This window comes from Salvelinus namaycush, chromosome 5 (genome assembly GCF_016432855.1).
Source record: "Salvelinus namaycush isolate Seneca chromosome 5, SaNama_1.0, whole genome shotgun sequence".
Taxonomy (NCBI): domain Eukaryota; kingdom Metazoa; phylum Chordata; class Actinopteri; order Salmoniformes; family Salmonidae; genus Salvelinus; species Salvelinus namaycush.
The window spans coordinates 34,966,274-34,992,896 of NC_052311.1; the positions used below are offsets into that span (position 1 = coordinate 34,966,274).

The 26,623-nt window shown below is 42.8% G+C and overlaps 1 protein-coding gene across 5 annotated transcripts in view; it reads right to left on the bottom strand.

The window, feature by feature from the left end:
* Positions 1 to 3,076: 3,076 nt before the first annotated feature.
* Positions 3,077 to 26,623, bottom strand: part of LOC120048237 (CRACD-like protein) — a 39,167-nt gene continuing 15,620 nt past the window's right edge. For 4 of the 5 annotated variants that reach the window (XM_038994040.1, XM_038994039.1, XM_038994038.1 and 1 more), the window contains exons 2-12: positions 18,953 to 19,035; positions 16,877 to 17,048; positions 15,046 to 15,178; positions 14,108 to 14,260; positions 13,745 to 13,792; positions 9,258 to 9,419; positions 7,498 to 7,588; positions 5,589 to 7,331; positions 4,395 to 4,540; positions 4,053 to 4,140; positions 3,077 to 3,724 (exon numbers count right to left, since the gene is read on the bottom strand). In XM_038994040.1, the coding sequence (XP_038849968.1) occupies positions 3,558 to 3,724; positions 4,053 to 4,140; positions 4,395 to 4,540; positions 5,589 to 7,331; positions 7,498 to 7,588; positions 9,258 to 9,419; positions 13,745 to 13,792; positions 14,108 to 14,260; positions 15,046 to 15,178; positions 16,877 to 17,048; positions 18,953 to 19,019 (2,970 nt within the window). In that variant the 5' untranslated portion in view covers positions 19,020 to 19,035 and the 3' untranslated portion in view covers positions 3,077 to 3,557. The remainder of the gene's footprint in view (positions 3,725 to 4,052; positions 4,141 to 4,394; positions 4,541 to 5,588; positions 7,332 to 7,497; positions 7,589 to 9,257; positions 9,420 to 13,744; positions 13,793 to 14,107; positions 14,261 to 15,045; positions 15,179 to 16,876; positions 17,049 to 18,952; positions 19,036 to 26,623) is intronic. The other variant, XM_038994041.1, reaches the window with a different exon arrangement.

The following is a 26,623-nucleotide window of genomic DNA, read 5'->3' on the forward strand; positions in this document are numbered from 1 at the left end:
GTGAAGGAGACCCCACGGCACCACGTAGTGCAAGGATACTTGGAAAGGTTCTTGAGACCAAGAATGATTCCAAGGAGTTAGTACGTGTAGTACGCCTGAAGACAAGAACCAACATTCTAGAAAGACCAATTTCCAAGAAATATACTCCAAGAAGGTGCAGTATAAGAAGGGTCCTTCAAGTTAAGCTTTCACACCAAGTCATATTGGGGCCGGCGTGGAGTTGCTAATTGGCAGCGATGCTCCACAGGCCATCAACCCTGCTGATGACTACAGTGTTGGAGATGGACCCCACACCACTGTAACCCAATTGGTAAGGGTCTCTGACAGTCCCATAGGAGAAGGTGGCGACAATCCAGGACAGATTGGCTGCCCTGCTGTTACTACCCTCCCCATCTACATATGAGACACGCAGGAATGACAAACTGGTTGCTACAGGATGCTGCCTTGGACGACCCGTCAACCTACAACTGAGCTTACCTTATTATAGGCTGTGCTGGGGCTAAGTGCTAGCAACCTCTGGCCCTGAAAATCATCCCTCCATGAAGACACATGCACACATACATTGTTGGCTCCTTTTTTTTGCATTTGTATAATTGTTTCTTTCCTTCCTAAGTCAGAGAATCATTTGGGCTCGGTGTGTAGGAGCCATTTTGGCCTGTTTATGAGTTGTGTATATGTTGTCGGTCAAGGGTTATTTTGACTTGTTTTGTACATTAGAGGGCACTATATGTTGGGGTCATGGGTCACTGGTCTCATGTGCAAAAAGGTAGCACAGGTGACCAGGAAGGGTTAGCACAGGTGAGAGGAGAGCACATACAGTTCTTACCGTATCACATATATAGCTTATGGAATGCATTTCTCTGCACCTTTTGTATAGGAATATGTGTTTTGGAGCTATTAATATACGCAATAAATCGGAACTTCACCCCAAAAGAGTAATGTCTGGAAAGCTAACTTTTGTGGACGCGTTATGGACCGCTCTCTCCTGTGGCAGTGGTAGTTCATAGGGAATCGGCACTACACAAGGTGTGCAAAGCTCTTAGAGACTTACCCAGAAAGACTCACAGCTGTAATCGTTGTCAAAGGTGATTCTAACATGTATTTATTCAGGGGTGTGAATACTTTTTAATTTTCAATACGTTTGTCAAAATAAAACAAAAACATGTTTTCACTTTGTCGTTATGGGATATTGTGTGTACATGGGTGAGAAGAAAATCAATTGAATCTGTTTTGAATTCAGGCTGTAACGCAACACGTGGAAAAAGTCAAGGGGTATGAATACTTTCAAAAGGCACTGTATTTACTGTTAAGCAGGCGGACAGGCATTGAGTTACAGTTACTGTTCTATTGAAAGTTATAATGGGGAAAACGAGTGACCTATGCGACTTTGAGTGTGGTATGATCGTTGGTGACAGGCGTGCTGGATCCAGTTTCTCAGAAACGGCAACCCTCCCTGGGTTTACTGAGAATGGTGTGACAAAGAAAAAACATCCAGTCAGCAGAAATCCTGTGGCCGAAAACAGCCCGTTGAGAGAGGTCGAAGGAGAATGGCAAGAATCATGCAAGCTAACAGGCGGGCCACAAACAGACAAATAACGGTGCAGTACAACAGTGGTGTGCAGTACGACATCTCGGATCACACAACTCGTCGATTTTTCTCACGGATGGGCTATTGCAGCAGATGACAATACTGTGTTCCACTCCTTTCAGCTAAAAACAAGAAGAAGTGGCTCCAGTGGGCACACAATCACCAACACTGGCCAGTGAGAAGTGGAAAAACATTGCCTGGTCCTACGAATCCCAGTTCCTGTTGCGTCATGCTGATGGCAGTCAGGATTTGGCATAAGCAGCATGAGATCATGGACCCATCTTGCCTGGTATCAATGGTACAAGCAGGTGGTAGTGGTGTGAGGAATGCTTTCCTGACACATGTTAGGTCCCTTGATACTAATTGAGCCATGAACATTTCCGACACCTTGTAGAATCCATCCCCCGGAGAATTCCGGCTGTTCTGGTGGCAAAAGGGTGTCCAGCCCGGTACTAGATGGGTGTGCCTAATAAACTAGCCACTGTGTATAATCTCTAGGAACTCTACTTTCCAGGCATAAAGTGAAATGTGTCCCTCATTGTGGGGTATTGTTTGTAGATTGATAAGGGAATAAAACAATTATATCCAATTTAGAATGCTGTAACGTAACAAAATCTGGAAAAAGTCAAGGGGTCTGAATACTTTCTGAATGCGCTGCATATACACCACTATCCCCAACACCCCTTCCCGCTACTTAGGTCCCAACAGAACTTACTCCAGGCAGTTGGCCTGGGAGGCAGGAACCCCTTTTCTCAAAATCCCCTGTAGTTGTTCTGCACTAAAATCTGACACCCAAAAACTTCTGCTAAAAAAAGAAACTGTGCAAAATACTCCTTGGTAAGGGTTCAAATCTTTGCATGGGGGTTTCCTGCCATCTCTCACTGGCAATCCGCAGGGCTGGCCCTGGCCAAAAAGCTAACTATTAGCAACCTGCAGATAATTGGTTCAAAAGTTCTCAAGCATGCAAGACATTACCAGTATGCTAACATTACCACTATTCAGCTGGTTTTCAGAGAACCCCAGATTATCTAAAGAGTAAGGTTAGCTAATGTTTAACAGTTGTCCCCACTAGGGCAATGCACATTTAATTATCTGTTCAATTACACAGATTACATTTTTTGAAAAGTGAGCAAATAAAAAATTATAATATTTGAACCCCTTGTTAAATTACTAAGTGTACTGTTCGCATTCCACAAATGCTTATTTAGATTCCCATGATTCAATTCACTGGGATTGAACTGAATCCCATCTACTAAAATAAAACTGAATCGTTCACATGAATCAGATACAAAATATTTTTGGGGGGTAGAAATGTGAAGCGGGGCATCTGTTTAACAGTAAAAATGTATTATACGGCCTAAGTATGCCTATACCTTTCAGATTAAACTGGCTATGACTATCTTTGATGCACTATTGGCAGTAGGTACAAAGAAGAGTAACAGTTTTTATCTTAAATGTTCTTAAGGAGAGATGACAAAGAAAACACGATTCCATTTGTTATTTACTGCACATTTAATGTACACATGTTCAAAAAGGCAATACAAAAATAAAACAGAAATACAAACGCATGAAAGAGATTTAATAAATATAAAGAAACCTTCAGTTCTTTCTCTCCATCCATGCTTATTCATCCTCCAAATCAAAGCTCAAGGCTAGGTTTAAAGTTGACACACTGGACCCTCACTCATACAAGGAATACTGACAATATCAGTTAAGAAATTAAAACAAATAACTATCATTGGTTGGTTTTACATAGATATATCATGTCAACTGAATTCAATCTTATGCAATAACTTTTACTAATTTTGCCTAATTCCTAATGACTTTCACCGCAGCACGTGATTGGAGGGTTTCAGCATCTGTCCAATAAGAAACCCGAAGGCATTATAAGTCAAAAGATATACTCTGGTTGTGCAAATGCATTCTGATCCATCAGTGGATGGATGATTTGGTTTGAGACGGCCCGTCTTTACTGAACTATCTGGGGCATTTCGCTCCAGGCTTTGGCCTTCTTTTTGGCCAGGGCCATCCATGGGGGCTCATCCTGGGCTAGGGCTGTAGGTGCAGGGTGAGCCGGGGCTTTCTTCCCCTCCTTCTCAACCACGGCAGGCTTAGAGATCTCAAGAGAACACAACACTATGGACAACGAGCAGAGAACATCTTTAGTGACACAATCACTCTGCATTATCCTAAAGACACTGTAGGTGTGATAAAAATAAGTCCTAAAACCAACAAAATGTTATCAAATTGGACTTAAATATTTTTCAAGTCTTATTTCAGGCATGTCATTGAAGATTAGGCACTCAGATACAGAACATTTTCAACAGGAACATTTTATTCGCATGTTTCATCCACATGGGGGCAGCAGTGTATCAATCACACTCAGTCTTTTGTGAGAACAATGAAAACACTTTATAAGAATGTGATGTGTGTGGTAGCAGATTGGGATACTGATGAGTCAAACCTTTTACAGGAGGTCCAGGAGGCTTGGCTTGGTCTTTGTTGACAGGACTCGTCAATGTAGGAATGGAACCTTTTCTGTTAGGCTCCCCCTGGAAAGAGATGGAATTAACTGCTTATTCATTCCAACATGTATAACAAAGTAAAATGGCACTTACACAACTTCAGTCTCATATAAACTCTAGATATTGCATCAAAAGGTGGACCCTGTCGTGATAGCAGAATAAATGCTAACAAGAGCTAAGGACTGGATGGATGGGTTGATTGACAAGTCAACTGTTTTCCTCTGAAACAGTGGGCTTCTCGTTAAACAAAAGAACACAAAACAAATGTGCACCATCCCTACCTTCTCTGCAGGGACCTTCTTCTCGGTGGTTTCCTCCAATGAATTCTCTTTGAAGATTCTTTGCTTTTGTCTGGCCACTGAGATCCAGCTTGGTGATTCAGATCCCCCACTAGATCCACCACTAGGCACTCGACCCACAGACAGATCTGAAACAGCCAATTTGTTGATAGAAATAGTCATAATGAAGAGGGCACGACAAAACCTATTCCCCCTCAGGAGACTAAAAAGATTTGGCATGGGTCCTCAGAAGGTTCTACAGCTGCACCATCGAGAGCATCCTGACTGGTTGCATCACTGCCTGGTATGGCAACTGCTCAGCCTGACCGCAAGTCACTACAAAGGGTAGTGCGCACGGCCCAGTGTATCACTGGGGCCAAGCTTCCTGCCATCCAGGACCTCTACACCAAGCGGTGTCAGAGGAAGGCCTTGAATTGTCAAAGACTCCGGCCACCCTAGTCATAGACTGTTCTCTCGGCTACCGCACGGCAAGCGGTACCGGCGCGCCAAGTCTAGGTCCAAGAGGCTTCTCAACAGCTTCTACCCCCAAGCCATAAGACTCCTGAACACCTAATCAAATGGCTACCCAGACTATTTGCGCCCCCCCCCCCCCCTCTCTTCACACCACTGCTACTCTCCGTTGTTATCATCTATGCATAGTCACTTTAATAACTCGACCTACATGTACATATTACCTCAACTATCCGGTGCCCCCGCACATTGACTCTGGACCGGTACCCCCCCCTGTATATAGTCTTGCTATTGTTATTTTACTGCTGCTCTTTAATTACTTGCTACTTTATTTCTTATCCATTTTTTTTTTAACTGCATTGTTGGTCAGGGGCTCATAAGTAAGCATCTCACTGTAAGGACCACACCTGTTGTATTGTGACTAATAAAATTCGATTTGATTTAGAGGAATCTCTCCTTGGTGTTTATAGGTCTCCTTTTAGATATCTCAATAAGTCTGCTCTCAACAGTACTCGTGGACCTGTTTCAGTATGAATTGTTAGTCCAGCAGGAGTCCAAATTCCTAAAACATACATACTGACTAAATGTTTTGTCATTTGAAGTCTATTGAGCTCAACATTGTAAAATATATATAAACAAAGGTGGCATTGTGAGTGAAGGATAGGCCATATATCACACGTCTGTAAACACTGACTGGTGTGATGGTGACTAAGATGGTTTTAGTACCTGGTGTTCTCTTGGGCTTGACGATACCGTCCAGCTCTGAGGGCTTTCTGAGCAGGGCAGATTTGCTTTGTGGCTGTGGTTCAGTGAACGAGGCCCTCTGTGGTTCTACGGGAAGGGAGTGTGCTGGGGATGAGGGGGGAGTTTCACTCTCTGATCCTAAGCGCAACATACCCACAGAGGTCTTCCTCAGCCTAACACCAAACAGATTCTCAGGGGTCCCTTCCTCCTGGGCTGCAGGAACGGCAGGTGGAGTGTCTTTTGAGGAATTTGTGGGTGCTGTGGTGCTCTGTGTTCTGCTGGGACAAGCAGGGACTTCAGCCACCACAGGGCTAAGTGGCTCCACTCTACTTGGGGGATCTGTTTTTCTTGTAACCCCCGCTTCCACAGCCCCAGGCACAGTGACAGAGGGGGAGGTAGCAGGGGAGGGAGATGTAGAAGGGGAGGTTGGCTCTTTGGTGGCCAACCTTTGCCAGGTGGGGGAAAATGTGAACCTGGGTCTACTCTGCTCAGAGCCACAAGATGGCTTCCCATGATCCTCTGTGGCAGTTGGTCCACTACAGGGCTCCTGGGGGCTCTGCTCTGGGCCAGAAGCTGCACTGGGACTGGTTATACTGTACTGCTCAGTCATTACACTGGGCTCTTCCTGGTCCTGTGTGGTATGTGTAGGAGACTCAGGCTGGTCTGAGGAATCTGGAGGAGGTGTACTGCTATTTGGCAGCTGGGAGACACAGGCTTGTTCCCTAACTGTTTGGTCAGGCAGCTCAGTGGGGCACTCGGGGCTCTCACAAGCTCTCTCAGTGTCTGTGTCATTGTCTGGAACCTGCTGTGCATCATCCTCCTCAGAGGTTGGCGTTACATCCTCTTCTTCCTCTGGCTCCAATAAGGCTGTTTGCACTGGCACCTCTGAGATTGGCTCTGTTTTTTCCTCCTCCCTCCACACATCTTTCTTTTTTTCCTCTGCCTCGTTTTGGACAACCTCCTCTGCTTCCTCCTTTTTCTCTACCGCTGCTTCCTCCTCCCTCTCCTCTTCTTCCTCACTATCTACTTTTTCCTCCTTTTTCATATAAACTGAAGGAATGTCCTGATCTTCTTTTGTTAAGTATTCAGGCTTGATTTCCTCTTGATCCTCTTCCTCCTTTGGCTTGAAATGTTCTACCACATACTCCTCCTCAGACTCATAAGGCTCACCCTTCTCCTCCTTTTGGGACTCTGCTGGGCAGTCAGGTCCATCACTGGGGAGAGAGGCTTCTTCCTGTTGGGTTGGATCTGAAGGAAGGGACAGAGGCTCAGGCTCATCAGCCAGCTCATCCATCCAGCTCTCAGGGTCTAAACCCTTCACATTCACCTCCTCCAGGGGCACAGCCTCCAGCCCCAGGACAGACGTTAGGGGACACTTGAGGGAGCTCAGCACCTCCTGGAGTAGAGAGCCACCCTCAGCCGCCTCACACCCAGTAGGGGCCAGGAGGAAGTCATCGTAGTCTCTAGTAGTGGGCTCCAGAGAGTCCAGGGAGCCAGGCAGGGGTGCAGTCTGGGTTAGAGCCTTAGCCTGGCCTGAGAGACATTCCTCAGAGTCAGACTCATTCTGTATGGAAGGGGATGAGGAAGAGACATCCTGAGACACTTCCGGTTGGTCCCCCTGCTCATCCTCCTCCTTATCTGGGGCTGATCGCTCGGCCTGCTGGGATACCACGGCCCCATCGGTCTGCTCCTTCTCGGCAGCACCCATCTGCTCACATTTCACATCTAGAACACATAACTACGTCTGAGCAGAGCCACTATAAGCAAGTCACTATAGCATTATGACAACCATTCTTACTCAATAACATGAACGATAATCTTTCCGATATTGCATCAATATTGTGTGTAATGTTACTGTAATAAGGATCATACATATATATATATATATTACCTTCCTCCTTGTCCTCCTCCACAGATTCTGGAATTCCAACACTCAGTCTTTCCTCTTGGAATGATTCTCCCTCAGCCCTGCCATCAACCCTCTGAGCAAAAGAAATATGGCAGAGATGAGTCATAATGATAGTTTATTTAAAGATAATTTATCTGTCCAGCTTCAGTCATATCGGACACATGTTTTACAAAGATTTTGTAGACTCATGAGCAATGCAAGTTGACGGCAGGCTGGAGCGTTGTGGTTGGGCTAGATGGGCTGGACACTTGGCTCATGGGATGTATTTTTATGGGGTTCTGCTCTGGTGAGCAAAGGGGACTTGGGCTGGGTATGGAATAGAAGGGGGTGGGTTTGGTGTGTGTTGGCCAGGGGAGTCATGGAGAGGGGTTGGTTGTGCTAGAAGGGGATGGGTATGTACAGTTGATGTAGGAAGTTTACATACACTTATGGAGTCATTAAAAATCATTTTTTCAACCACTCCACAAATCTCTCGTTAACAAGCTATAGTTTTGGCAAGTAGGTTAGGGAATCTACTTTGTGCATGCCAAGACAGCAGAAAAAAATATATTGTAGACCACCACAAGTCTGGTTCATACTTGGGAGCAATTTGTCAAAAAGCCTGAAGGTACCACGTTCATCTGTACAAACAATAGTACGCAAGTATAAAAGCCATGGGACCCCACAGCCGTCTTACCGCTCAGGAAGGAGACACATTGTGTCTCCTAGAGATGAACGTACTTGGTGCGAAAAGTGCAAATCAATCCCAGAACAACAGCAAAGGACCTTGTGAAGATGCTGGAGGAAACAGGTACAAAAGTATCTATGTCCACAGTAAAACAAGTCCTATATCGACATAACCTGAATGGCCACTCAGCAAGGAAGAAGCCACTGCTTCAAAACCGCCATAAAAAAAGCCAGACTACGGTTTGCAACTGCACATGGCGACAAAGATCGTACTTTTTGGAGAAATGTCCTCTGGTCTGATGAAACATAAATAGAACTGTTTGGCCATAATGACCATCATTATTTTGGGAGGAAAAATGGGGAGGTTTGCAAGCCGAAGAACACCATCCCAACCATGAAGCACAGGGGTGGCAGCATTATGTTGTGGGGGTGCTTTGCTGCAGGAGAGCCTGGTACACTTCACAAAATAGATGGCATCATTAGGAGCAACATCTCAAGACATCAGTCAGGAAGTTAAAGCTTAGTCGCAAATGGGTCTTCCAAATGGACAATGACCCCAAGCATACTTCCAAAGTTGTGGCAAAATGGCTTAAGGACAATAAAGTCAAGGTATTGGAGTGGCCATCACAAAGCCCTGACCTCAATCTTATAGAAAATTTGTGGGCAGAACTGAAAAAGTGTGTGAGCAAGGAGGCCTACAAACCCGACTCAGTTACACCAGCTCTGCCAGGAGGAATGGGCCAAAATTCACCCAACTTATTGTGGGAAACTTGTGGAAGGCTACCCAAAACGTTTGACCCCAAGTTTAAATTGTTTACTGCAATGTTACCAAATACTAATTGAGTGCATGTAAACTTCTGACCCACTGGGAATGTGATGAAAGAAATAAAAGCTAAAATAAATAATTCTCTAGTATTATTCTGACATTTCACATTCTTAAAATAAAGTGATAATCCTAACTGACCTAAGACAGGGAATTTTTACCTAGGATTACATGTCAGGAATTGTGAAAAACTGAGTTTAAATGTATTTGGCTAAGGTGTATGTAAACTTCCGACTTCAACTGTACATCTTACAGTGGTGGGTTTCCTCATCTTGGAGCAGGCCTTGTGTCGGACGGCCAGGCGGTGGCGAGCGGCGGTGTTGTCCAGGCAGCCCATGGGACTGGCAGGCTGGCTGAAGTCTACAGGCAGGGGGACCAGGGGACTGACCGATCTTGAGCCCACCTCACAGGACATCTACACATTAGGGGAGAGAGAGGCCAGTAAATAATATAATTATTACAACATCAATGTCTTCAGACATCTGTCACATTACTCTCTGCTGAAGCCAGGTGCCAGCTAAACAGATTCAAGAATGCTGAATTGTGGATCAAATATAGTTTCTCATGACACAGATTAACCATATCATAAGATATGGGTCAGTTTCCTACTCAAGACAAAGGAAAAGCTATAAGAAATGGAGAAGAGGGAGGACTGACTGTGTCTGTACAGCTGGATAAACAATGTCAGGGACGCCATTATAAAGACCTCCTAGCAGGGTCGAGCGTCACTAAAAATGTCCCAGGCAGACCTATGTCCTGGCATTTTTCTGCCTGGCTCCCACTGACATTAGCTGAACAAATACAGGCCTCCGCTCTCAGTGCTCTGGAATGTAGGTAGGTTTACTCTACTGTTTCTGACAGCAATTCACTCTGAAAGGTAAAGAGCTTGACAGGAGAGCGAATTACCTTCAGTGACACCCTGATTTACTTTTATGTCACCTGCAATGACAACTTGTCTAACCTGATGTGAGGAAGCTCAAAAGAAGAACGCAAATGGTCCACCTCGGACTTAACATCTTGCTTTCATACTAGAAATGGATTCTTATGATAAATAGCTATTTATCATATACAATACAGATTTTACACAAACATTTTAGCAAATAGGATTGCTGCTATTATGGGTATCAAAATGTATTTGCCCTGTGTAACCAGAGACAGGTTGTCATAAGTGAAACTAGCTCCGTGTTTGTATTGTATCCAGCAGAGTGGATTTTATATATACAGTGGGGAGAACAAGTATTTGATAACCTGCAAAATCGGCAGTGTTTCCTACTTACAAAGCATGTAGAGGTCTGTAATTGTTATCATAGGTACACTTCAACTGTGAGAGAGAATCTAAAACAAAAATCCAGAAAATCACATTGTATGATTTTTAAGTAATTAATTTGCATTTTATTGCATGACATAAGTATTTGATCACCTACAAACCAGTAAGAATTCCAGCTCTCACAGACCTGTTAGTTTTTCTTTAAGAAGCCCTCCTGTTCTCCACTCATTACCTGTATTAACTGCACCTGTTTGAACTCGTTACCTGTACAAAAGACACCTGTCCACACACTCAAACAGACTCCAACCTCTCCACAATGGCCAAGACCAGAGAGCTGTGTAAGGACATCAGGGATAAAATTGTAGACCTGCACAAGGCTGGGATGGGCTTCAGGACAATAGGCAAGCAGCTTGGTGAGAAGGCAACAACTGTTGGCGCAATTATTAGAAAATGGAAGAAGTTCAAGATGACGGTCAATCACCCTCGGTCTGGGGCTCCATGCAAGATCTCACCTCGTGGGGCATCAATGATCATGAGGAAGGTGAGGGATCAGCCCAGAACTACACGGCAGGACCTGGTCAATGACCTGAAGAGAGCTGGGACCACAGTCTCAAAGAAAACCATTAGTAACACACTACGCCGCCATGGATTAAAATCCTGCAGCGCACGCAAGGTCCCCCTGCTCAAGCCAGCGCATGTCCAGGCCCGTCTGAAGTTTGCCAATGACGATCTGGATGATCCAGAGGAGGAATGGGAGAAGGTCATGTGCTCTGATGAGACAACAGAGCTTTTTGGTCTAAACTCCACTCGCCGTGTTTGGAGGAAGAAGAAGGATGAGTACAACCCCAAGAACACCATCCCAACCGTGAAGCATGGAGGTGGAAACATCATTCTTTGGGGATGCTATTCTCCAAAGGGGACAGGACGACTGCACCGTATTGAGCGGAGGATGGATGGGGCCATGTATCGCGAGATCTTGGCCAACAACCTCCTTCCCTCAGTAAGAGCATTGAAGATGGGTCGTGGCTGGGTCTTCCAGCATGACAACGACCCGAAACACACAGCCAGGGCAACTAAGGAGTGGCTCCGTAAGAAGCATCTCAAGGTCCTGGAGTGGCCTAGCCAGTCTCCAGACCTGAACCCAATAGAAAATCTTTGGAGGGAGCTGAAAGCACGTATTGCCCAGCGACAGCCCCGAAACCTGAAGGATCTGGAGAAGGTCTGTATGGAGGAGTGGGCTAAAATCCCTGCTGTAGTGTGTGCAAACCTGGTCATGAACTACAGGAAACGTATGATCTCTGTAATTGCAAACAAAGGTTTCTGTACCAAATATTAAGTTCTGCTTTTCTGATGTATCAAATACTTATGTCATGCAATAAAATGCAAATTAATTACTTAAAAATCATACAATGTGTTTTTCTGGATTTTTGTTTTAGATTCCATCTCACAGTTGAAGTGTACCTATGATAAAAATTACAGACCTCTACATGCTTTGTAAGTAGGAAAACCTGCAAAATCGGTAGTGTATCAAATACTTATTCTCCCCACTGTATGTATGTATGTATGTATGTATGTATGTATGTATGTATATATATATATATATATATTCAGTAAATGAATGTATTGCGTTTGTTCTATAGCCAGAGCTCAGCTTGGCAGGGCCTCCTGACTGAGTGCTGTAATATCCCCATGTGCAGCAGACAGCCTGACTGCCAGAGAAAACCAATGGAATGCATTCAGACCACACGGGAGAGCCCCCGCCCCACCCACCCACCTCTCTGAGTCAAACAATACATCCTGCAGAAACAGACCAGCAGAATGACATGCAGCATTATTACTGTCAGGTCATCATCTTCAGCTGAAGATTTGTGGTGGGTTTCTCAGTGGTGCTTGCAGCAGGGAGACAAAGCGAGTGTACTGCCACCCCTTCCCATTTCAAAAGAGGTCAAACCAAAAGCACGCTGCCATTTATGGCTCGAAAAACAATCTTCTAGCTTGTTACAGCTCCGGGTCCAGCTGAAGGCATGACAAGTGAGGCAAAACACAAGCGCATGGCAACTATTTGGAATTCCGAGAACAAACAAGTGCATCTGTGTGTGCCTGCGTTATGTTTGTCATTCAGGATGAACAGTCAGCAACTACTGAAAATCACACATGGTAAGATGGTATACCAGTTCTCCCCCCCCCCCCCCCCCCCACCAAATCTTCCTGTCATTCCATGAGGCAGCAGTTGGAATGCTGAGTGGAGTGATTTACTCTGCAGGTTTTCCATTTTATTCTGACCCTTTTTTAAACTCCTGGCTAAGTGGAAAATATAGCTCAAGAGAAGAAAAAAAATGGTATACTACCGTATATACAAAAACAATAGAAGCTACTATTGAACGTGCTATCGGAGGGCTGTGTAATCCTTTTTTAAGTCAATCAAATGCCAATTGTGGTTTTCCTTTTTTAGGACATTCCTTTCACAACTTTAGACGATTATTTGGAGTCCCTTGGCAGATTCCTTTCAATCAAATTCAATTGAGAAAAGCTTAAAAGATTCAATCAGCATTCATAGAAACTAGCCAAGTATCTATTCATTCCAACGGTCCCATTATGTCGAGTGTTGCGCAATGTGAATTGCGCAATGTGAATTAGTAAAAAAACAACAAACCAATTAAACGAAATACGGCCACAGTCGACTCATCACGAAAATAACTCACAGAACAGGAAGAACACAGTACTATATTTTTTAGCGTCGTTATCACTGTAATGATCTTCCTCCTAGATACCGGTGCAGGCGGAGGAGTGTTCGCCAGCTGCGATAATAACACCAACATACATGCTGAGGCAGATACACTTCACACAGCATTATTCCACTGACTGTCTTGTTTACATTAACTCATGAATAAGTTGCAGTAATTACATTTGATCATGAGACTTTTGCCAAATCATTCACAGACAGAGACGCAGAAAAGAGCAGTATCTAAGGATTCTAAATTCTGATGTGTATAACAAACCATGTACATGTATGGTGTAAATATGGCCAACAACGCATGTAGCTGCTCTGAGCCTCAGTCGCATATGGTATACATATCATTGACGTATGAAGCTCTACAATGCCTCCATCCTGACTCACTCCTATTGCTTAACACTGCATCTGACACAGAAGCTTTCATTTTTTTGAAGAGTACAAGCTTCATCAGAAGACACACATCTTTATACTTCATCAAGATAGATGTACTCCAAGACGTCAACTCGTGTAATACACCTGGGGAACATTTATTCTTAAAATTAAATGACAACACAACCCACTCATCTTGATCCATTTCTTCCACATCATACGATAGAGGAGCCTCCTCTCTGCCTCTTTGGGCTAATGATGCATTCCGATTGGTCATGATGGTCAAATGACAACAGGATCATTCACTGTGTCCACTGAATAGGAAGCACATGACTATATTAACAAAATAGCATGGAAAACGGGTTATTACCTGGTCTTCATCGCTGTCTGTTCCCTCCAGACTCAGGGAGCTGTTCCTCTGTACCAGTTTGGAAGGAGAGAGACAGAATGAGTGACAATGTAGTTATAAAAGGGTGATAGACAGTAATAGATCTGTAGACGTAAGCATGAGTGCAGAGAGTCATCCTCACGGTAGCTTTCATGAAACATGAATGTGTGGTATGTGGCAGGTATCATGTGACTGCAGTCACATAGTACATGCCACACAATCATAATAGGTCCTGAAGACCAGAACTAGCTATGTAGCTAATGTAGCTAATCTGGTCCAATGAATGCAAACATGAAGTTGACCCCATGAACACTATGCCAGTCCTCACTGCATAATGATGCGTACCCTGTGGGACACCCCAGCCAGGACGGCGTGCAGGGTGGAGTACTCTGGTGGGCTGCAGGGAAGGCCATCATCCTCAGACAGAGTCCCTGCGTCATCCCCCTTCACACACGGAGACGGAGGAGAGCCTAGCCTGATGGCCTGTTTCAGCTGGAGCTGCAGGACAACATACTTATCAACCTTGATTTTGCAATGTATTAATGTAAAACGCTTTTACAAATATGACTCGTGTGCAGCAACAGTGTACTAAGAGTTTTTTCGCTTTCAGATCACATGTTCTGAGAGCTAGTGGTTGAGAACTCGTCAAAGTAGAATGATAAGTGAAAGTGAGTTCCGCAACAATAGGTCCATTCTAGCTGAAAAACAGACTTTGCGTGGTGAAAGAAAGCAATATCACAGATAGTGTCCATTCAGTGTGTCCATTCAGTGTGTGTATCTGAATGAGCTCAGCTGCTCTCAAGGACACAGTCTCAAGTCTGTCTCCTTCCAACAAAAGGTATTAGAATCCCTATCCTTCTCCAAATGGACTTATTATAGACGGAACACCACCAGCCAAGTCTCTGTTCTGTTATCTCCTCCATTTTAGCATGTTGTTGTGCCTAGTCAACACTGTTGTGCATCAGACCGCTGTATGTATTAGCCTGCGCGTACACTCCGGCCCTTTGTGGGAGTCTGCCCAGATTACTCCAGGTAGTAAGACCTAAGGATGAGCCTTAGCTAGCTAGCGCCCAGTCTACCCGGCTTATGACCAGACTGGCTAATTTTATACCCAGGTTCTACGGACAGAGTGCCAAAGCTAATACCGATTTAAGAGAGCTGAATATCAGATACTAACACGAGCCACATTGTTTTCACTTGTTGTGGGTGTATGATATAGGACTATAGGTACAACAGCCAGAATTACAGCCAGTCCAATTATGAACACAGAATTAACTACCCACCTGTAGAGACTTGACATTTCCATGGATGCTGTCCTGAAAGGCTCCCATATCCTCGTTTACCTCTGACAGGGGCAAATCGGAGACAAAGACACTGTCATGTGACAGAGCCTTATTTCCCATGTAGATTTTTGACCTTGCAAAAAAAGAAATAGAACAATTGAGTATGAGATTTCATGTTAAAATGACAAATCAGACCATTTGGGGCCTCATTTACAAACACTACCACAAAACGTGCGGCACCTGTTCACGTAAAAGTAGGCATTTATATATTTAAAAAAATACTTGATGTGAGAACATGCTTAACTTCCCACACACTTTAGTCCATATGTGCACACAATTTCTGATAGTTGAAGCACTGCCTTGCAAGCAGGCAAGTAGTATTTTGTGCAAATGGGGGAAATGACATGCTTATTCATAAAATCCAAAAGACATGATGCAGTTATTTGCTGTTAGTGAGAAGAGCAAAAATCTATTTAATTTTATCTTTGCAATAAAAAGATAATATTTCCTGATTATCTTATTTCCATGATCAATGCAGAATAAGTTCCTCACCTTTTCTGACTGAAATGGTTTCATACTCCCGAAGAAGCTAATACAACAAATGAAGATCCAATTTAAATGAGAGATGGGATGAATTGTAACTACTTCACAGTAGTAAATAGATAACTGAAATAGCTTATGTTGGCTACATTAGTTGGCTACAATAGAACGTAAAAAAAAAAAAAAATAAGTTGCCTACGGTAGAACACACAGTTCACCATGCAATTTCAAATGCCTCGAATAGGCCTAGACAATGTTTCAGAATTCAAGGGCAGTGCCGCATAGTTAGGTTGGGGGAAATGGTCAATGCAAAACATTGTTCAATAAAAATGTTCAGCACACAAATTTGTCATTGATTTTTTATTTCAGAAATAGTCACAGACCTTTGCTGAATACTACAGCGATAGTCAGAGTCACTGCTAAATATTCTGGCAACACACCTTAAATGCAGTGGCCTATTTCCAAAAGTGTCAACTCAAACTGCAAATAAGGCCGTTATTGTCACCATAAATAAGGTCACATGAGCGTTTTCCAGGTGGAACTATAATGCTTGTTCAATGCACATAGTTTACGACAGGTCTGATTTATAACAGGAAACACGCGGATGTATGGCATGATCTCAATATTTTTTGACGTATGAGGTCTTTTCAGAAATGGCAGACAGACATTTAGTGTGAAACTTACAGAGGTTATAAATTAGGCCCCAGAGCGCTCCCCTAAGTAGCAGTCAGGCCATGGCTGGGTCATCCATCCAATCATTTAGGAATAAATCTAATAACATTTGTAGAAAAACCTAAAGGAGCAGTAATGACAAGTCACTAGCTCTGGTAATGTCCCAAATGGAACCCTACTACCTATATGGTGCACTACTTTTGAAACAGAACACTATGATCCTGATCAAAAGTAGTGCACTGAATAGGGAGCCATTTAGGACTCGACCCATGTCTCTGGGGAAGATCTGCAGCAGGTAGCCTATGAGGCTGCATGTTTAATGAAGTAAAATTCACTAAACTCTAAAATTAGCGGACAAGACTTGATTTATTATTCAGGTGACTAAGTGGTAGGCAGAACGTTAATTCCCAGCGGTCCACTCTATATTAGGACAAATATGTGCCTTTAATGTTGTAAACATACAGAGGAGAAATTCAGTGACACATTTGTTCTTTGTTAAGGATGAAATTGCTTGTATTTCCTCATTAATCTGTAAGATGCAAATATTGTGTTTATTGTTCATGAAGGCTGTTGCCATAGTGATGACCAAAAGATACCTGTGAGAAGAATATAATCTTACCCAGAGCCCTCGTCTTTCTCAGACCGGATGAGGAATGCTGGTTCAGGGGCATTGACATTGTCACTGGACTGGCTAGACTTCAACCCATTGTCCCCGGCAGGAGTGGCAGCCTCTTTTCTCTTCTTCTTAGCAAAAAACTTCTTGAAGGTCTGGAACTTGGACTTCTTCTTGCCTACAATGGAGATAGATAACATCATGGTTAAAGCATTACAGAGGTTAAACAGCTCCAGTTTACAATGGGAGCTATTCCCTAACCATTTGTCTTTTCACTACCAAACAAAGAAGACTACCTAATGAAAGCTTTTAAACGAACATCTACTCCCTCATGTGAGCTCAAGTAAAGTGAGAGTAATTTACCATGTGTTGGTCAAAAACCCATGTACTGTTGCATTACCAAGTGAGAGGGGTAGTAAAACACTTCAACAGTTCAATTTAAATTTAGCACCACAGTTTAAAATGTCAACACCTCTTTTAAACTAAAAATTCTGTCCCCTACCCCAAATCTTGAGAATAATACAAGGCAGAGATCTTAACTGTTTGCTGAGGTGCAAAATCATAATACAACACAGACACTATTTTAGAAACAATATGACATTACGCCAAAATAGCAGCAGAAGGTGAAACCGTGCAGCAGAAAGGCCAATTATCAAAGAGAAGGTCAAGTTAGCTGGATCCATACAAATGTTGCCAATATTTGAGAGGGGATGACTACAACATGAACAATCCTAGGATGGAGACCTTTAGCAGCCAGGAATGCAATTGTCTGATTAAAGAGCAAGCACTGCCTTGGAGAAGTGAATGTTGGTAGTAGTGACTATATTTATATATATATATAAAGCCACACAATCCTGTGGCTCACATGCTCTGGAAAACACTTGAGATCCAATTACAGACAAGGCCTTGAGCTGGCATTATCACACACACACTTTGAATTGGGCCATTCAGTATGGCGGAAGTCAACAAATCAAGGGAAAACTCAATTCCAGTAGGAGGGGGACTACTACAGATTTATGAATGTATATAGTAGCTGAACATGTAAGCTGACACCAAGATATTCTGTGCAGAGTTTTTTTTTTTTAACCAACAGGCCATATTTGGGCTTAGATGGGAAACATAAATTAAACAGTCAGACACAAGAAACTCTCCCACAAAATATTCTCATTGATCTAGTGGGCACTGCCGTACCTAACAAATTACTCTCCTTGAGTTGATGTTAATTCTATTACAAACTGTAACCCTGGGAAGAGGCATGGGCAAGATCCCTCTAATTCCACAGACATATTACACACAGGGCTTCTATCTTGACTGCAGCTTAACCCCCTCCCCCTGACTATCAGGGTACGCCACATTATCCCCTGGCACGCCGCCTGGCCGGCACACCTCCAGCCATTGACAAATGATTTACTTTAATGGACTTCGCCCTCCGCTTTAGAAGTTCAATCCAATAGAGGAGATTGTCAGTGTGACCTATTCCTGAAGGAAAGGGCTAATCCACATCCCGGCTAGCCCTCCAGAGACGGGGCCGAGCCTGACCTTGCAGTCCCTGACTTCCTCGTTCCCAGAGCACATCACAGTAGGGTTGAAGGGTTGGCGGATGGACATTGTAAAAATATGTTCTTTAGGGGTGGTGAGATGTATTATATTTTACTTCATTTCCTGCCAATACAACTGTAATAATAATAATATCGCTTTCTTAAGCTTGGCCTGATCATCCTTGAAGGCCAATGCTTTCTGAGAGAGCTAACAGCACACGGGTCTAGAAGAAACACTAATACCTTTGCATGGATTATGTGGAGGCATTCTCACAACGATAAAATTATCACTTCAACTTACAATGAACCCCAAGGCTTCTCAGACATGGATCTATGCCTCTGAGGATATATGTAAACTGTGTGGACAAGGAGTAGTTTTGCCATTCCCTCCCTACAGACTAGATACTGTAAATCTGATCAGATCGGATCTGCCGTAATGCAGTCATAGGAAACTCTGTCTGTGGTAGTGCTATTTACCAATGACAAGATAATAGTGAAGAGCCCATTTAAAGGGCTATCAAAGCCAGTTAAAGTGTGAGTTTACCTGTGCACTCTTCTGTGGGGTCTGCAGGATCCTGGTTGGTCATCACATCTGATGGTCCAGAGGCCATGATGCTGCAGTCACTGCTGTGAGGTAGAGGGAGAGACAGGCATTTACTATAATACAGAGGGAAGCCTTCCAGGGATTTGAGAAACTAATAAATAAGACCATTGTCTATATGGACTGACTACAATAACAGATTCAAATCAGGCACTGCATTTTATTCATCCCAATTTACTGTAACTCAGCTGTGTGAATCTCCGTCGATGGTAACAACCATTTTCATAACCCTGCTCTCTATTTGAGGAGAGATCAGGGAGGGGCTACCAGTCTCTCTCTACCACAACGCCCTACATGCCACCGCCCAGCCGTGGCACAGGAAGAGGCTGAGATAAGCAGCATGTGCCTGGCTGGGGCAGATTACTGGAGGGGCCTGTCTGGAGGCTGGAGATAGCTCTGGTCTTGAGCACCCAGCAGAACAGCCTCAGACGCACCACGCCGACCCAGCAGGAGGAAGTCAGAGGGTCAGTGACAGCCAGTCCCAGCCCCTGGCCCCACCGAATGACTAAACAGGATGTTGAGGCAATTTGGAATTCGACCACACATGCTAAACTAGTTACTCCATTAATAAAGATGATTCAAATGTAATTACATCTTCGGCATGTATGATTTCCTGCCAACTTTATTAAGGGCATGATGAGGGGTTAGAGCTTATGAGAATGGCTATGCCTTGTGCAAATCAATATCCCTGGCTCGGGGGCAGTCTTAATAAAGGTCTTCAAATGCATTTACTTATGAGTAACTTGTTAATTTCCACATTAAATTAAGTCTGGATGCGATGATTATTAAAAACAAGGAATATCAACAGAGAGGGAACGAAAGGGAGAGAAGTTACAATACTAACACTTTCAATCACACTCAGCTGCATAGTACAAATACCTGAGGCAGTCAGAATAAATTGGTGGTTGACGTGCCACTGCTTTTTTTCACTTTATTGTGCCAAAAACATGAATAACTTACTATCATTTATGAAAACTCTATTGTATGATTATGAATACACTGCTTTGTTTGGATCTACAGACTCATACCATTAATAACATTTTTATAATGTACTTTAACTAAATGTGAAGTGTTTTATAAGATTCAAATATAAATTAAGAAGAAAAATAAGCAAAACCCTTCTATTCCAATATGTAGCATGTTAACACAGATGTCTATTCGTGAGAATATTTCCGAAGTCCATCCATACTTAATTTTCTCTGAACAAATGTCGTTGATTATAAAAAATAAAGTTATGTCCACCGGTTTGGCGCAATATTGTGATATTAAAACGAGCCATTATCTGGAAACCATTGCGGTTGGAGGATCCTTGCCCAAACAGGAAGTGCTCCAGTCATGTCTTCTGCACATGGCATGCTCGGAGGGTGAGTTTTTGATTATGAACGTATCAATATATAGGATTTTTTTATTTTCATTTGGTGCAACACATTTTACATGAAAATGCTTGAAATCATTGATCTGTATGACATAATGTGAACATATTTTAGTGGGTACAGTAGTAGAATGCTAGCTAAACTCGAGGCCCCAGATTGCCCAAACTGCATGAAACATCCTCTGGTGTGACGTTATGTCCGCTGGTGTGACACAAAAATGACACGGTCAAAAAATATGAACTCAGTATGGAACAATTTCAAATATTTTACTGAGTTACAGTTCATAAGGAAATCAGACAATTTAAATAAATTCATTAGGCCCTAATCTATGGATTTCACATGACTGGGAATGCAGATATGCATCTGTTGGTCACAGATACCTTAAAAAAAAGAGGTAGGGGAATGGATCAGAAAACCAGTCAGTATCTGGCATGACCACCATGCCTCATGCAGTGCAAAAAAATAAAAAAAATCTTTTTTTTAAACTCACAAAACCTCAACATAATCTTGTAATAAATAAATGTGGAAATTGAGATGACTAAACTGCTTGGAGTAACCCTAGATTGTAAACTGTCATGGTCAAAACATGTTGATACAACAGTATTATTATTTTTAAACGTAACCTTTATTTAACTAGTCAAGTCAGTTAAGAACAAATTCTTATTTAGTGACGATGCTGGGCCAATTGTGTGCCACCCAATCACGGCCAGATGTGATACAGCCTGGACTCGAACCAGGGACTGTAGTGACACCTCTTGCACTGAGATGCAGTGCCTTAGACCGCTGTGCCACTCGGGAGCCCAGTAGCTAAGATGGGGAGCAGTATGTCCATAATAAAGCGCTGCTTTGCCTTCTTAACAACACTATCAACAAGGCAGGTCCTACAGCCCCTAGTTGTCGCACCTTGACTACTGTTCAGTCGTGTGGTCAGGTGCCACAAAAAAGGGCTTAGGAAAATTGCAATTGGCTCAGAACAGGGCAGCACAGCTGTCCCTTTGATGTAAACAGAGCTAATATTAATAATATGCATGTCAATCCATCCTGGCTCAAAGTGGAGGAGAGATGGACTTCATCACTACTTGTATTTATGAGAGGTATTGACATGAATGCACCAAGCTGTGTTTGAACTACTGGCAAACAGATTGGACACCCATGCATACCCTACAAGTCACAAGAGGTCTCTTCACAGTCCAAGTCCAGAACAGACTATGGGAGGCACACAGTACTACATAGAGCCATAACTACATGGAACTCTATTTCACATCAAGTAACTGATGCAAGCAGTAAACTTAAGATTTATAAAACAGAAAAATAAAAACACTAGGGACTGTGAAGCAACAAACATAGGCACACACACAGATTTAGTACTGTAGATGTGTGGTAGTGGTGGAGTAGGGGCCTGAGGGCACAGTGTGTTGTGACATCTGTGAATGTATTGTAAATGTTTTTTTTTTTTTAATAGTACAAACTGCCTTAATTTTGCTGGACCGAGGAAGAATAATGAGGATCCATAATAAATACATCTCCTTCGCATTGAGTTGAGCAGGCTGCTGATTGTGGCCTGTGGAATGTTGTCCCACTTCTCTTCAATGGCGGTGCGAAGTTGCTGGATATTGGCGGGAACTAGAACACGCTGCTGTACCCGTAGATCCAGAGCATCCCAAACATGCTCAATGGGTGACATGTCTGGTGAGTATGTAGGCCAGGGAAAAATTGGGACATTTTCAGCTTCCAAGAATTGTGTACAGATCCTTGCGTGAATTATCATGCTGAAACTTGAGGTGATGGCGGGAGTTGAATGGCACAACAATGGGCCTCAGGATCTCGTCACGGTATCTCTGTGCATTCAAATTGCCATCGTTAGGTTCCCCAGTTTCTGTGTTTTTATGTATGCGTTTCAGGAAATGGTTTCCAAAGCAGCTGATTGGTCAGCCCATCACTAATTGGCGCTCTGACCCCACCCTCTTGTCAGGGGATACAGCTGCGCAATTACCGACTCCTCCTGCAGCTTGAAAAGCCAGTGTTCCTTTGTTAGGAGAGAGAGCTTCTTTGTATGTGCTGTGTTGGTTAGAAAGTGTTTTGTAGCTGCTTATGTACAGGTATGTGTATACCATAATACCTAGTGTTTTTGGTTTATTCAAATTGTTCACTAAATTTGGTGAATTATTTTGTTTCATTTGTTCCCGGGGGGGAAGGCACCTTGGGAGTGTTTAGGCAAGAGGCCTGCGAACATATACCCGTAGTATTTACTATGTCTATGCACAATAGGTAAGACCTGGGCGGACCACCCCCTGTATTTTGGTTAGCGCGCCAGGTGGTGCTAAGAAAAGTAACCAGTGGGTAAGCAGGTAAGGTAGGAGAGGGGGAACTTTTACTTTCTTTGCTTCTGTCCAGCTCCTTTTCCTTCACAAGGTGGAAGAATACGTGTTGCGTTCCCTCCAAGAGGCGTACGTAACAGCCATCAATAAAATGCATGTGTTTGTTGTCCGTAGCCTATGCCTGCACATACCATAACCCCGCCACCATGGGGCACTTCATTCACAAAATTGACAAACCGCTCACCCACACGATGCCATACATGTGGTCTGTGGTTGTGAGGACGGTGGGAGGTTCTGCCAAATTCTCTAAAACTATGTTTAAGGTGGCTTATGGTAGAGAAATTACCATTCCTTTCTGGCAACAGCTCTGGTGGACATTCCTGCAGTCAGCATGCCAATTGCACACTCAAAACTTGACATCTGTGGCAAAAAAGAGCATATTTTAGGGTGGCCCTTTGCCCCCAGCACAAGGTGCACCTGTGTAATGATCATGCTGTTTAATATGCCACACCTGTCAGGTGGGCAGATTCTTGGCAAAGGAGAAACGCTCACTAACAGGGATGCAAACAAATTTGTGCACAAAATTTGAGAGAAGCTTTTTGTGCATATGGAACGTTTCTGGGATCTTTCATTTCAGTTCATGCAATATGGGCCCAACATTTTACATGTTGCGTTAATATTTTTGTTCAGTACAAATCAAGATCCTGGGTACATTGTTAGATAACAGGCAAAAAGAAAACAAGTCTGTCTGCTTAGGACGAGATGGAGTGGTAGAGAAAACATGGAGAGAAATGCTGAGAAAAGAGATGTCCTGAGAGAGACGCAGACAGTAAACAGAAAATATGAAAACAGCTTGAGATTTTAACAGTCTTAATCAGTGATGAAAGTAAGTCGGAACGGTCCGGTAGGAACGCTATCATTCCCGCATGTCAGTCGCAAGAAAAATTTGCGAACAAACTCAAACGTGGTGTGGTTCAATGATAAAACAAATTGCCATTGCAGCAATGAGTGGCCGAGACCGAAACGCACACGGACAGCAGTATACGCATCAATTCAGTTTACAAGACTTGGGTAGGCCTAATGAATGATAACAAATGTCATTCATAACACTTTTTGGTGTTTTGTAAGTAATGTCTTTTTGCATTTATAAAATGCCACTGTATGGATGCCGTAATTATTTTAGAATGGAGTAGCCTAATAGTTGGAATATTAACTGAAGTCTGGACACTGAATGTAGGCCTTACATGTAGCCTATTATGCTATTAACCGCTGCAGAATTAAGTGTTCCTCGCAGTAAAATTATAGACCAAATGTTAATTGTCTCGCTAACAGATGTGGAGAAATATTAATTATTTCTTTCAGCATCTTGAGAGAACGAAGGCGCGCGTAAGGACAATTGTGTAGAATAAACATGCAATTTCTTCAGCGACATAAAAGCTGACAGTATTTCATTTAACCACAAAAAAAAGCATTCTAGACAAACTGAAATACTATCAGAAACATGTTGGATCTACTTCCACAGCTTTTCATTTCCTTAAAACCGGTTAAACTCATTTGGAAATCTCCCTGGTCACCAAATGTTCTTGCTCTGTGAAAGAAGCAGAAATATTAAAGAGAACTTTACCAATGTCAACTAGATTGTTGATGATGCATTGATCAATCTATCGATTTATGACATTCTGGTGAGCAAGGCTTTATTTAGTATTCTAGACAAGCATCAAGTAATGACAAGAGAACCTATAATCAGAGCCAAGTTGATTAATAAATAGCCTACTAAATGTCAGTAATTATGAGCAGAAAAATATCTAGTGCATTCAGAAACTATTCAGACGCCTTACTTTTTCCACATTGTTACAGCCATATTCTAAAATGGATTAAACCGTTTTTTCCCTGTCAGAAATCTACACACAATACCCCATAATGACAAAGGGTTATCACATTTACATAAGTATTCAGATCCTTTACTCAATACTTTGTTGAAGCACCATTGGCAGCGATTACAGCCTCGAGTCTTCTTGGGTATTACACTACAAGCTCGGCACACCTGTATTTGGGGAGTTTCTCCTATTCTTCTCGGCAGATCCTCTCAAGCTCTGTCAGGTGGAATAGGGAGCGTCGCTGCACAGCTATTTTCAGGTCTCGCCAGAGATATTCGATCAGGTTCAAGTCCAGGCTCTGGCTGGGCCACTCAAGAACATTGACTTGTCCCGAAGACCCTCCTGCAATGTCTTGACTGTGTGCGTAAGGTCGTTGTCCTGTTGGAAGGTGAACCTTCACCCCAGTCTGAGGTCCTAACCTGCTGCAGAACGCTTTTCGTCAAGGATCTCCCTGTACTTTGCTCCATTCATCTTTCTCTCGATCCTGACTAGTCTCACAGTCCCTGCCGCTGAAAAACATTCCCACAGCATGACACTACCCCCACCATGCTTCACCATAGGGATGGTATTGGCCAGGTGATGAGCGGTGCCTGGTTTCCTCCAGATGTGACACTTGGCATTCTGGCCAAAGAGTTCAATCTTGGTTTCATCAGACCAGAGAATCTTGTTTCTGATGGTCTAAGAGTCCTTTAAGTACCTTTTGGCAATCCACAATCCTGTCTCCGAGCTCTACAGACAACTCCTTCAACCTCATGACTTGGTTTTTGCTCTGACATGCAAATCATGTCCAATCAATTGAATTTACCACAGGTTAACTCCAATGAAGTTGTAGAAACATCAAGGATAATCAATGGAAACAGGATGCACCGGAGCTCAATTTTGTGGTCTCATAGCTAAGGGTCTGAATACTTATGTAAATAAGGTTTGTTTTATATTTTTAAAAACGTCTGAAAAATCTAAACCAGTTTTCCCTTTGTTATGGGATATTGTGTAGATTGAGGGATTTTTTTTTTATTGACTCCATTTTAGAATAAGGCTGTAATGTAACAATGTAATACTTTCCGAATGCACTGTAAATTGGGCTTAAAACCATTTTATTTCTGCAACAGCCGACTTTGCGCCGTCCCCGAGTAATGTGCACAGGTAGCCTACAGTACAGCCTTTTGAAGTAATTGTTTGACAATCAGATAACATCATGACTGGTTGTGTTAATGCAACAACTTTTTTAAAAGTATGCTAGTACATTTTAAAAGTTAAGACACATCTTACTATTAGGCCCATAGACATCCTATTAAATCATTAGGGATTCTGTGTAATTCTATGATTATGCCCATAAAAACAATTGCACACACATAGGAGGTCCCCATAATGGGAAGAAATGAAATCTTTCACCCCTGATCCTAATTGAGTATTAGGCCTACTTTTGAGATTGTAATTTTATTTATTTTTTCTTATAGATATCAAAAGCAGAAATCCATTGGGGAAATGGAAAGATTTAGAATGAAGTCTTTGCAACCATCACAAAGAGAAAAGCTTTGGGAGAAATGGAGAAAGAGGTTTAGAACTGCTTAACTTCAGTAAAATGTTATTTCATGAATAAATTCAAGAATAAAATAAAAGAGCATTAGAATGATTTACATGTTCACTTTTTAAGCATTGTTGTCAGGTGATTGAACACCAGAATTTTTTTCACTTCAAACCTATTTTTATTTAAACTAGGCAAGTCAGTTAAGAACACATTCTTATTTACAATAACGTCCTACCCTGGCTGACGCTGTGCGCCGCCCTATGGGGCTCTCAATCACGGCTGGATGTGATGCAGCCTGGATTCGAACCAGGGACGCCTCTTAGCACAGATGCAGTGCCTTGGGCCCCCGAGTGGCCAGCGGTCTAAGTGAGCTTTAACATTTTACAGCACAATGTTGCTTAATGTTCTTGTTTTTTTGTGTGTGTTTTATTTGAAGTATTTAATGTTCTATAACAGTGTGTATTTGACAAAATATACAAAAAAAAACTACAAAAAAAACACTGCTTATTTTCTTTCGT